At 40.4% G+C, this 13,276-nt stretch overlaps 1 protein-coding gene across 1 annotated transcript in view; it reads right to left on the bottom strand.

Annotated features, from left to right (window-relative positions):
* The window catches only part of ppp1cb (protein phosphatase 1, catalytic subunit, beta isozyme), a 115,212-nt gene that overhangs the window by 18,540 nt on the left and 83,396 nt on the right, over nt 1-13,276 (bottom strand). The window contains exon 3 of the mRNA XM_059982828.1: nt 2,827-3,057. Coding sequence (XP_059838811.1) covers nt 2,827-3,057 — 231 coding nt within the window. The remainder of the gene's footprint in view (nt 1-2,826; nt 3,058-13,276) is intronic.

The raw sequence follows: 13,276 nt of genomic DNA, 5'->3' as shown, positions 1-13,276 counted from the left end.
TAGTTTATGTAGAAGGCATTATCCCAGAGGTTCACATACTTCTTCCAACAAATACATTGGATAATTTTTCTTAAAAAAAAAAGTAACTGAACAAGTATCATGTTTTTGTTTTATTTTACTGGGTTCTTTATCTCATTTTAGGACTTTCATGAAGATCTGAACACATTTTGGGTCATATTTATGCAGAAACATAGAAAACTCTACAGGGTTCACAAACTTTCTAGCAGCCCTATACAAGAAAAATACCATTCCATTGAAAAATAAAAGGTTCACCTCCTACTGGGAAATGCTGAGTACATGGAGACTACAATCAGTGTGGAGGTGGAGTGTGGCAGAGATACTATTACTAAATGGGAGGTGCAGGGTGACAGAGAGTATATATCACACAGTGGGACACAATTGTAGATGAGGAACTCAGCACTGAGGAATGACAGGAAGAATAGTTTTTCCCAGAGCCAATTTAAAAATTACAACAATGATCTGCAGTTACACATCTGTCAAATGTCTATCAGCATCCCTGCAAGTTGACAGAAGTGAAAAGGATGGTGGGGGGGGGGGTGCAGTTCAAAGTAAATTTATTATCAAATACATACGTCAGCAAATACAGTGAGATTCATTTTCTCATGGGCATTCACAGTAATACAAGGAACATAACAATGAATAACTGCACCCAACATAACAAGGCAAACAACCAATGTGCAAAAAAACCCAACAAAATGTGCAAATGTGACAATAAGCAATAAACATCAAGAACATGAGATGAAGATTCCTTGAAACTGAGTCCTTAGATAATGGGAACAGTTCAGTGATGGGGCGAGTGAAGTTGTCCCCTCTGGATCAAAAACCTGATGGTTGAGGGGTAATAACTGTACCTGGACCTGGTGGTGTGAATCCTGAGGCTCCTGTACCTTCTTACTAATGGCAGCAGTGAGAAGAGAGTATGTCCTGGATGTCCCTGATGATAGATGCTACTTCCCTGCAATAACGTTCCTGCTTAATGGTGGGGAGGGCTTTACCTCTTACGGACTGGGCTGTATCCACTATATTTTGTACGCATTTCTGTTCAAGGGCATTGGTGATTCCATACCCGACCATGATGCAACCAGTCAATGTACCGTCCACTGCACATCTGTAGAAGTCTGTCAAAGTTTCGGACAATGTATCAAATCTTCACAAACTTTTAAGAGGAAGCCTTGCCCGGCTTTCTTGTAATGGCATTTATCAGGACTATCTTCTGAAATAACAATGAGGAATTTAAAGTTGCTGACCCTCCCCACATCTGATCCCGAGGAGGACTGGCTCATGGAACTCTGGTTTCATCCTGCTGATGTCAATCATCTTCTTGGTCTTGATGACATTGAGTGAGAGGTTGTTGCTGTGACACTATTCAGCCAGATTTTCAATCTCCCTCCTTTATGTTGATTTATCACCACCTTTGATTCAGCCAACAGTGGCGTCATCAGCAAACTTAGTTATGGTGTTAGAGGTGTGCTTAGCCTCACAGTCATGAGGATAAAGTGAGTAGAGCAGGGGGCTAAGCACACATCCTTATGATGTACCTGTGCTGATGGGAAATGTGCAGATGTTGTTGCCAACCAAAACTGACCGGGATCTGCAGGTGGAGAAACTGAGGATCCAATTACTCAAGGAGGTATTAAGGCCTAAGTCTTGAAGCTTCTGGATTACTTTTGAGGGGATGGTATCATTCAGCTGTAGTCACTGGAGAGCATCCTGATGTATGCACCCTTGTTGCTCAGATGTTCCAAGGTTGAGTATAGAGACAATGAAATGGCAGCTGGTGTTGATGTGTTGTAATAGCAGTCAAATTGGAGCAGATCCATGTCACTTCTTAGGCAGGAGTTGATACATTTCATCACTAACTTCTCAAAACACTTCATCACACTGGATGTAAGTGCTGCTGGATGATAAGTGTTCTTCTTGGGTGTCGGTATAATTAAAGCCTATTTGAAGCGGGGGGGGGGGGGGGGGGGAGCTCAGACTGCCAAAGCAAGAGGTTAAAGGTAACAGTGAACACTCCAGCCAGTTGATCAGCACGGTCTTTAGTACCCAAGCCAGATACCTCACCTGGGCGAGATGCCTTCTGTGGATTCACTCTCTTGAAGGCTGCTCTCACATCAGCCTCAGAGTCTAATCACAGGGTCATCAGGGGCTGTGGGAGCTCATGAAGGTGCTTCCATGATTTGATGATTAAAAGGCATTTGATGAGCATAAAAGGCATTGAGCTCATATAGGAGTGAAACCTTGCTGTCATCTATGTCGTCTGGCTTGTAGGTTGTGGTAGTAGTCAAGCCCTGCCATAACTGTTGAGCATCCTTCGGTGATTCAAGTTTGATCCTGAATTGCCACTTCACATACGAGTTTCACATTGCCAACTGAGGTCTCCTTGTCACGTGGACAAAGCCAGTGAACTTCTGGCTCTCATCCTGTCCTGATACAAGGATGTAAGGACAGGTTTCAGCTGGTGGGTGATCCAATACGATCTGGCCCACTTTCATTTCCATGTTTTCTACCTTTTGGGGTTTGGGCTGCATTATGAACTTTTACAGCTAAAATTTTGCTAATTTTGTTTGCTAAGTATACAACTGAACTTGGTTTTATTTAAACTTTTTTTGGATTACTTAATAAAACTACTAAAACACACTTAAATAAAATTAAGCTTTTTTACTGCAAAATGGAATCAATCACATTACAGAATATACAGTATCTTTAAGAAACAACTCCCCCCAAATTATTTATTGTTTTATTTGAAGTCTTCTCCCCAGACTTTATAAAATGTGCAGATATTATATTTAGCCAAATACTCACATTCATCATAGAACCCATAGATACGATTGATGCTGGCGCACTCATGATTTCCCCGCAAAAGGAAGAAGTTTTCTGGGTATTTGATCTTGTATGCTAGGAGGAGGCAAATGGTTTCTAGAGATTGCTTCCCCCGATCTACGTAATCTCCCAAGAACAAGTAGTTTGCTTCAGGTGGAAACCCTCCATATTCAAACAACCTCAGAAGGTCTGTGTACTGTCCATGAATGTCACCTAAGGGATAGAAAGTTTAAAATTTACTTTAATTTAATTCCCATTTAATATACTGCATCATTTTTATCTTAATGGAATTAATATTAGAACCATAAATAGAAGGAGTAGCCATTTAGCTCGTTAAGCATTCAATAAGATCATAGCTGATATGACCATGGGCGCAGCTCCACCTCTAGACCATTTTCCTGTGACCCTAAATTCCTGATTATGCAGAAACCTGTGTTTTAAATATATTTAATAAGGTAGCCTCTAAAGTTTCCCTTGGTAGGAAATTCCACAGATTCACTACTCTCTGAAAAGCAGTTTCTCCCCATCTCCATCTTAAATCCATTCCAATGAATTTTGAGATTATGTACCCTATTTCTAGTCTCACTAATGAGTGGAAGCAACCATCCTGCTTCTATCTTAACAATCCTCTTCAAAAATTTACGTGTCAATTACAGCCCTTCTCAGTCTTCTGAATTTCAGTGAGTGTGGTCCCAAGCAACTCGATCTCACCTCTTAGGTTAAACCCCTCATCTCCAAATCAACCTGATTAACCTCTTCTGCACTACCTCCTAAGCCAGTATATCATTCCTCAATGTTTCAAAGCACATTTCAAACCATATTTAACAGAGTATGTATACAGTTTACCACCTGAAATTCATCCTCTTCACAGAAGTCCATGAAACAAAGAAACCCCATACAGCAAAGCCCCGAAGACCCCTTCCCCACTCCAATAAAAGCACTGACCCCCCAAATTGCATGCAGCAGCGTGAAAGAGTCCATTGATCCAGAGTTCAAATTACAGTTCGCAAACCTGCAATTCAGTATCTCAGACAAGTTCTCTCTTTCCAGTGAGGGAGAGAGGGGTCACTTCTGCAATAAGAGTGGAGACCAGCAACTCACTGTTCCAATGTTACAAACTTTCACGTTGTTTCTCCAACTGCATATAGCTCTCCAGGTGTTGCCTCACCAGTACCCTGTACAGTTACAGCATAACCTCTCTGCTCTTAAATTCAATCCTCAAGTAATGAAGGCCAACATTCCATTTGCCTTCTTGATAACCTATTGCAAGTGCAAACCAACCTTTTACAATGCATAAACACTCAGCACAACAGCATGCTTTAATCCTTCACTGATGTTTTATCTTTCCTTCCAAAGAGGATGACCTCACATTTACCAACATTGCACTCCATCTGCCAGACCCTTGCCCATGCACTTAACCTATATTTAACCCTCTGCAGACTTACTGCATCCTCTGTACAATTTGCTTTTCCACTTGGTGTCATCAAACTTCAGATTCACTACACTCAGTTTTCTCTTCCAAACCATTAAGGTATATAGTAAACAGGTGAAGCCCACCACCAACCCTTGCAGCACTCCACTCACCACTGTCCAAAGATACACCCATTTATCCCAATTTCTATGGTTAACCAATCCTCTATCTCTGCTAATACTTTACTCCCAATCTATGCATCCTTAACTAATGGTCATGCAGGATCTTAATGAGTACTTTCTGGTAATCCAAGTTCCACAGATTCTCCTACACTCATTACATGCTCCAGTCAGCTTGGCAAACAGGACCTGCCCTTAGATTGAACCACTTCTATCCAGAAGTCTCACTGATTCTTTCTTAAAGCATTTCCCAGCCTCAGATATTAAAGTAATTGGCCTATAGTTAGCCACTTTTTGCCCACATCCATTTTTAAACAAATGTGTGACATTGTCTTCCAATCTGCCAGGACCTGCCTGAAGTCCAGATAATTTTGGTAAATTATCACACTAAAACTTTTTTCATTTCTTTCAGTACCTGGGATACATCACATCAGGATTAGGGAACTTGTCTACCTTTAGTGCACGAATGATTGCATTAAGGTCCTCTCCTATTATATTGAATAACATCTCTATTTGGCATATTTCCAGGACATCAAATAGTACAAAAAAAAGGAACTGGCCCTTCAACCTACTACTTCTGCACTGAACACGATGCCAAATTAAAACAAAACCTCTTCTACGTGCACATGATCCATATCCCTCTATTCTCTGCATTTTCTCATGCTTTCTAATAGCCCTTTAATGCCACTATGATAAACATTCTTCCTGGAAACTCTCTAAATATTCTACTCCTTACTTTAAACATATGACTGTTATTCATAAATAACTATTAGAAAAAAAGTTTCTCACTATTTATTTAATGCTCCTTATCCTTGTGTACACTTTAATTAGGCTTCTTTTCAGCATTCTAAGGAAAACAAAGTCATCCCATCAGTTTCTTCAAGTTGCTGAAACACTGCAAACCAGGCAACAATCAGGTGAATTCTGTCAGCACTTTCTTCACTGTAATTGTACCCATTGTTTAACCTGACAACGAGTACAACACACAATACTCAGTTGTGGTCTGAGCAATGTTGACCATAAATTTACTGTGAACTTGAACCTCCCTGCTCTTATATTTTATGCCACCTAATGAAGGCAGGCATGACACATACTTTTAAAGGCCTCATCTATCCATGCTACAGTTTTCAGTGATGTGTACACCAAAGAAATTCTGCTTCGTAATGCCTCTGAAATGATCATCCTCCTCCTTGTTCCAAAGTTCTACCCTAATGTTCATCAGGAACAGAAGCCTGAAGGCATATACTATTCAGGAACAGCTTCTTACACCTTGCTATCTGATTTCTAAATGGACATTGAAACAATGAACACTAGTTCACTACTTATGCCAGAGATATTAATCTGATTCTGATTCATTTGAAGGAATTTCTAAGATATTTTTCTTCTTCCTTAATGAAATAATATTCCTTCACTAACATGCAAAACCTCATTTTACACTCCTCCCTCCTTGCACCCCACCAACATTTCCTCTTGAAGATTCTGTACCATGGAACATTGAGTAGTCAGTTCCTGCCAATCTCTGTGACATATTCCTATACGTTTACCATTGTGTTAAGTTAATCATCCTTGTTAGGCTGCTTCTGCTCCAACCTTGCACCCATACCACAGGCTGGGGAAATTCCTCTGATGCTTATGTTGTCATGTTTCTGTCCTATCCTGCCATATATTTTGAAAAATGCCATTTTGGGATCTTGCAGGTGCATGTTATGAGAGTTGCAATTCAAAACTAAATCTTGGGTTTATTTATAGTGATTTTTTAAATTTTAGCTGAACTTTAAAATGGTTGCAATATATTCTAATTCAAATGCTGGATGACTAATTTAAACATGTCACTTGTTTCAGTTCTTTAGAGAACAGTCTTTCACAGGGCCGGTAGGTTAGATGAACAGCAATCACAACAAACATGATGGTAGTACCAAATAAACTGAACTAGTCCTACCAGTTGCTATACTATAGAGTGACACCAGATAATAATTTGTGCTGCAATGACTATTTATGAGGTGATTCTTCAAATTGGAATCTGTGGCTGATTGCCAATAACACGCCAAAGGGCAATGGTCACCAAAAATAAGCAAATTCATCGCAGTGCAACCTTATTTGATTTCATGTCTCGTCAATACTAGATGCAGTTTTACATCTTCATGTATACTAAGCTACATACAAAATTTACAAAAAGCCTGCATAATTTATTTTAAGAAAAATCAAGTGTAAAGCATCAGTACTATTACCTGTATTTTACATTAACATTTATATTTATAGATGAGCAGCATAACTATTAGCAAGCAAAATATTCATTCCATTAAATTCAGAGTCATTTTGCTGACACCTTTTAGTGACACCAGAGACAGCTGTAAAGCTAGAAATGGTGTTGCCTGCAGCTTGTTGCAGTTTTTGATTTCAATGAGTGCAAACGGCTTAGATTTGTAAATGCAACACTGAAGCATTCATAAGGTGGAAGCCCTCATTAAGTGCGGTAATTTATGACGTGGATAGAAGTATAAGGCTGTTAAAGACATTGCAAACTCTGCACATGATGAAGCCAACTCCAACTCTACAAATGCCAGAAACCACTGGGAGACAGGAGTTGAAGTCAAGCATGCAACAAGAAGAAGACAAACAAGTTGCCCGATTTGGTTTATTATGCAAATTGTTGATATGCAAACAAAAAGCAAATCCAACCAGGTGCTCCCTATGTAGCAAAATGCTCCAAAATCCACTTCAAACCATTTGGCTTTCCCTTAGAATCTGGGTCAGAAAACTAGATCAAATTCACAACATGAGCAGATTCTAGCATCACTATAAATAAGGCTGAGTAATCGGTGAGTCATCGGTACCCATCAGCACATATTAGTGAATTTGCTGTTTGAGCATCTCAGGATGCACTGTGGCAATGCACATTTCATGATTTGTTGCACTGTGTGCCAGCTGGAACAGGTCACTAGTTCACTGTCAGCTGTGTTCACAAGCTAACCACTCCAGAGGAATGCATATCCAAGTGTTTTTCTATGATTACTGTGTGTCTCGGACTTAGCTATGGAACAGCAGATCTACTTGAAACAAAGAATTTTCTTTCTCAAACTGCAACAGTGCAGATTCCATCATCTTTCTCACCAATGAAGTTAAAGCTAACTGGTCCCCTGTCATTGGCAGTTGTTTGCCTCTTCCTTTTTAAACAGGGGAGCTGCATTAATTTCTCTTAGGAACATCTGGCATGGTCTGATCACCTATCTCACTGCATCTGAAGTTCGTTGCCTCCTCTATTCAATACTTGATTAAGCATTAACTTCATTTCTTTAAGTCGTCCTTTCAGGGTGCAGGAACCATTAGCAAGCCCAGCAACCATGGCTCAGCTCCAAGCACTCTCAGTTTCTAAAATCACTTTCGATAGGCAGGAATTCCCAAAAACACCTGGCCACCTGACAGGGCCTGCACCAGAGATATGCAAATGAATCCATGGAATTACAATAAAGTTGCGATTTTGGCTTGCATTTTTCAGGATTTAGAAAGAGGAGGCACTGAAGATGTACACTGATTGCAAAGGTATGGTTATCAGTGCTCCTAAGCACCTGCTTTGAGGAAGTGGAAATCTAATACACAAATGCACCGATAAGGAAAGAAACCACCAGGTGCCTGCTTCTTTGAAAGGCTATAATAACAGTGCTTTGCCAAGATTAGGCACTAGCCTGTTGGATTAGTTTGATCTCTAAAAAAAAAATTGGATCAGGCTTCTGGTCACAGACCCAGAGCATAAAGAGAATTACTAAATAAAGGTGCAACTCAGCGGTAATCTCCGCTGCAGTGGGTATAGAGTGGTCACAAGGTCATAGTTCAGACAGTAATTTTTAGGTTTGCAAGGATGGTTTCGGGGACAGAGAGGGAGTTATGGTTTAGGATAGGGGTTAAAGAAAAAGTAGTGAGGTTGAGCAAGAGTCTGTGTGTCTGCTCCTCGACAGCAGCAGCTACACGAACAAAGGAGGTCAGCGGACAGATGTTGGGCCCGCAGGAGAAGTGAATGAGGGTTGGTGCACCACCCCAGGTCAGTGAGTCCTATGCGAGATCAGAGGTTCGTACATCAGGAAGCTCAAGGGCCGGTGACCCCTCAGAATGCGAGTTAGTGAGCCTGGAGTTAGAGGTCAGAGGTCCAGAAGTCGAGGCCTGATGGCCAAAAGCCCTGGGTCTGCTGGTCTACTGGAGCAGTTGGAGCTCAAATGTCTGCAAGTATCTGAGTTCAGAGGGGATTAGAGGACTGCCTGTGCATGAGAGTGGGTGAGAGGGAGGGAGGAAAGGATTGCTTTGCTGTTAGTGCTTGGTTGCTGACATGGTGCTGAGAAATAAAGTTTTTGAGCCAAGTTTCCTTTCCATGATTCCAATGTAGGTACTCGAGCTGCACAACACTTTGCTGGTGTTGAGTAAGGTGTTGAATAGCACGGGCTTAGGAATCAAACATCTTAATTAAGGTGACATCTGCACTGGGTAGGTCTTGATTGCTACGTTTGATGTACCATGCACATGGCCTCTTTATCCTTGGACAAAGACATTACTGCAAAGCTCTGCACCATCAAGCTGGTCATGCTCAAACCAGTTTCCCCCATCCTTTCTGCAAACAGAAGGGCTAATAGTTCATACGTTCTTCGCTGCTGCTCAATTATAGTCCTCTGCATACGGATGTGTAGCTGAACAGACCACACCCAGGTCCAGCAGACTCCATCACTGACCCTGTCCACATGCACCATACAAGAAATAGCATATGGCAATCATCAGGTGACGAGAGCTGTCTCCCATGTGGACTGCTGCGTGCTCGGGTTAAGTTATGTGATGGTTCATCCAGGGGTAGTGCTCTATTTTAGCCTGTCCCCTTCAGGGCCACTTCCTGCTGGACAAAGTGACCCCTGAGAGATTACATTGGGCCTATTCATTATCACATGTTAGGTGAAAAGCACTGGACGGGCATGCTGCACTTCCTTTCAGGGTCTCATGTACTACCATCTCCTTCCAATGATACTATAATCAACCCAGAAGCAAGATTAACTTCGATTTTTATATTCAGTCACTTAAATTGTTTTACGAAGTGCTAAAGCTCTATTGTACAGGCCATAGGCAATAACAACCAGCACCTCATCCACATGAACCAACACACAGCCCTGGTGGACTATGAGCAAGAGTGGCAGAGAAATACCACACAAGGAAGCACATGTAACCTTTTAAAAATTTACTCCTTGTGTATCTGGGAAGAATGCTCTCAATGTTGGATTGTTTTTTCTCGAGCAGGGTCAGAAGGAAGACCAGATAAAACTGTATAAAATTGTGAGGCATAGATAAGGTAGAAATGTCAAACACAAGAGGCAAAAGGACGATGTGCAGAGGCAGATTTGATGTAAATTCCAAAGAGCAGTAGGTGCTTGGAATGCATTAGAAGCAGATATGATAGTGGCATTCAAGAGACAGGCTCATGGATACGCAGACAGAAGGGATTAGTTTAATTTAGTTTTGCATCATACTTGGTGAAGACATGGTAAGACCAAGGACCTATGAGACTGTACTGTTTTTATGTATCAAACTTTTTTTTAAAAAAAAATCTCCTTTTGTGAGCAGCTTACTCAGGGTACATCTCTTCAGAAAGCAACTAACAACCATCTTGATTCTGATGAATTTATATTGCAGTTTTATTTTTGTTGCATTTTTTAAAGCATGGGTTTAGTAATAAATATAGTGTCTATATTAAGTATTCACCCCCTTGGAAGTTTTCATGTTCTATTGTTGTACACCATTGAATATCAGTGGGTTTAATTTGGCTTTTTGACAGTGATCAACGGAACAATGACTTCTCTGCCAAAGTGAAAACCGATCTCTACAAAGTGATCTAAATTACAAATACAATACACAAAATTGTTGGTTGCACAAGTTTTCACCCCCCTTTAATATGACACACCAAATCATCACTTGTGCAGCCAGTTGGTTTTATAAGTCATAATTAGTTAAATGGATATCTGTTTTTGGAGACCTGTGTGCAGTCAAGGTGTTTCAATTTATTGTAGTAAAAATACACCTGTAGTTGGAAGGTCCAACTGCTGCTGAAAAAACTACACCATGAAGACAAAAGAACACTCCAAGCAGCTCAGCTAAATGGCTATTGAAAAGCATGAGCCAGAAGATGAATATAAGAAAATTTCCAAGTCACTGAATATCCCTTGGAGTACAGTTTAGTCATTAAGAAATGGAAAGAATATGGCACAGTTGTAAATCTGCCCAGAGTAGGCAGTCCACAAAATGTGAGTGACCCTGCAAGAAAGGGACTAGTGAGGAGGCCAGCAAAAGGCCTATGACAACTCTGGAGAAGTTACAAGCTTCAGTGGCTACGACGGGAGAGACTGTACATACAACAACTGTTCAGAGTACTTCACCAGTTGCAGATTTTTGGGAGAGTGGCAAAGAGAAAGCCACTCTTGGAAAAAAAAACTCACATCAACTCTCGGCTAGTTTGCCAGAAAGCATGTGGGAGACTTTGAATTCAGCTGGAAGGCTCTGTGGTCTGATGAAACCAAAACTGAGTTTTTGGCCATGAGAATAAAAATTGTTTTGGCATAGGCCAAAAATCGCGTATCAAAAACACACCATTTCTACTGTGAAGCACGGTGGCGGCTGCACCATGCTGTGGGGATGCCTCTCTGCAGCAGGCCCTGGAAGGCAAAGGGTAAAATGAATGCACCAAATATAGAGAAATCCTGTTGGAAAATCCAATACAGTCTGCAAAGAACTGAGACTTGGGAGAAGACTGGTTTTCCATTCAACGAGCCCAAGCATAAAACCAAAGCTATATAGGAATGGCTTAAAAACAAAGTTTGTCCTGGAGTGGCCAAGTCAGAGTCCAGACCTCAATCCAATTCAGAATTTGTGGCTGGACTTGAAAAGGACCGTTCACTCACACCCCATGCAATCTGACAGAGCTTGAGCAGTTTTGTAAAGAAGAATGGGGAAAAAATTGCAGTGTCCTGATGTGCAAAGCTGATATAGACCTATCCAAGCAGACTCAAGGCTGTAATTGCTGCCAAAGGTGCATCTACTAAATACTGACTTGAAAGGGGTGAATACTTATGCAATCAATTATTTTGTGTTTTATATTTGTAATTAATTTAGATCACTTTGTAGAGATCTGTTTTCACTTTAACATGAAAATCTTTCTGCTCACCAGCTACAAAAGTGTCAAATTAAATCCACTGTTATAAAACAATAAAATATGAAAACTTCCCGGGGGGGGGGGGGGGCCGGAGGGAATACTTTTTCTAGACACTACAGTGCAACAGAGAACAATGAATACATCTTGTTGCACTGAACCAACAAGACTGTCTTCCTATTTCAAAGATGTAATCCATTTAATCAACATCGTCAGAAATAACCCTGCTTTAACCTACAATGACATTCACACGTCCTGAAAGAGCTCAGCTGGAGAACAGATCAAGGCTAGGTTGCTTTGTTACACGTTCCTTCTGCAGAATCTAATGAAGCATGAAGATGTGATATTGCAAGCTTTACTTTTTCATAGTCCCTAAGCCTTGTCCTAAAAACAACCTGCCACTTTATGCAAAGTCTCAACTCAAAATAGCGAGTAGAAGCATCACTCTTCACTTTACGCAAAGAAAAACCTTCAGAGCTACACCTGCTCCAGTCTCTTTACTTCAGCCTCAGGCCCAGCATTGACAAAGTGGGAAGAAATACAGAATCTTCTGATTATTGCACATTTTCTACCTAGACCTTTAATATGCTTTAAATTCACTAGATTAAGATTTATTCCTTTGTCAGTTGCAAGAAAGAAATTTGAACTTGCACTGGCCGAGAACAACTAGTTTGGTTCAGATTAGAGATTTTTTAAAAATGCACTGAAATGTTAAGCCTTGCTTGCTCAAAAGAAACGAGTAACAACATTTAGAAAGATCAATAATGCAAAATCATTAATTAGCTGATATGACAGGAAAACAAGATGGTTTGCCTTTTTTTTGTGTAAAAACTACCTTGCACTCTTCCCCAGGAACCATCGCTTGAGATTCATGAGTCATATTCCATGCTATATCTCAATAAATAATCTTCTAAAGTGACAGCTGCATGGAATAAGACACACATGACATTTGATTTCAGGACACACATAAGTGATAATAAACAATTCTTACATAAAATGTTAATACTTTAAATCTATTCAGAGAAGGCTTATCAAGTTAATTAAGAGAAAGCGTGGGTTGCTTTATGAGGAAATATCGGATGGGCTAGTCTGGTGAGAGTATGTAACTGAGACACAAGATCCTGAGGGGTCTCAGAAGGATAGTTGTAAAGAGGATGCTTCCACTTGTTGCTGAATCTAGAATTACTTGGTCACTTTTAAAAATTTCAGACAGAGATCAGGTAAAAGTTTTTCCTCCGAATAATAGTTCTTTATAAATCTCTTCTAAGGCTGTAGAACCAGAAAACTTCAGTTGTAAAGCAGATGCAGCTAGATGTGTAATCAAGAGTGTTAAAGTTTACATTGGGTTTAATGAAGTGCTGGTTACAATTAATGTTCTACTCCTAATTTGAATGCTGAAGTTATTCCTGTCTGCTTTGAACCAGAAGTGACAGCTCTGCAATGACAGCAAAATATTTCTTCACACCCCGAAAAAGAGAAAACATGTGGAACCTTGTAGCACAGAAAAGAGTTGACCAATTGTGCTCTGAGATAACTCTCTAATCTCACTTCTTTGTTCTTCCCCCCCCCCCAGACTTGTATTCTTTTTCTCATTTCTAATTCTCTATTGAAAATTATTCTTTGATTGTTTCCAGCAGTGCACTCCAAGTTATCATTGGCACCAGTCTCTAC

The sequence above is a fragment of the Hypanus sabinus genome, chromosome 10, assembly GCF_030144855.1.
Source record: "Hypanus sabinus isolate sHypSab1 chromosome 10, sHypSab1.hap1, whole genome shotgun sequence".
Classification (NCBI taxonomy): domain Eukaryota; kingdom Metazoa; phylum Chordata; class Chondrichthyes; order Myliobatiformes; family Dasyatidae; genus Hypanus; species Hypanus sabinus.
This window is presented reverse-complemented; position numbering and strand designations above follow the sequence as displayed.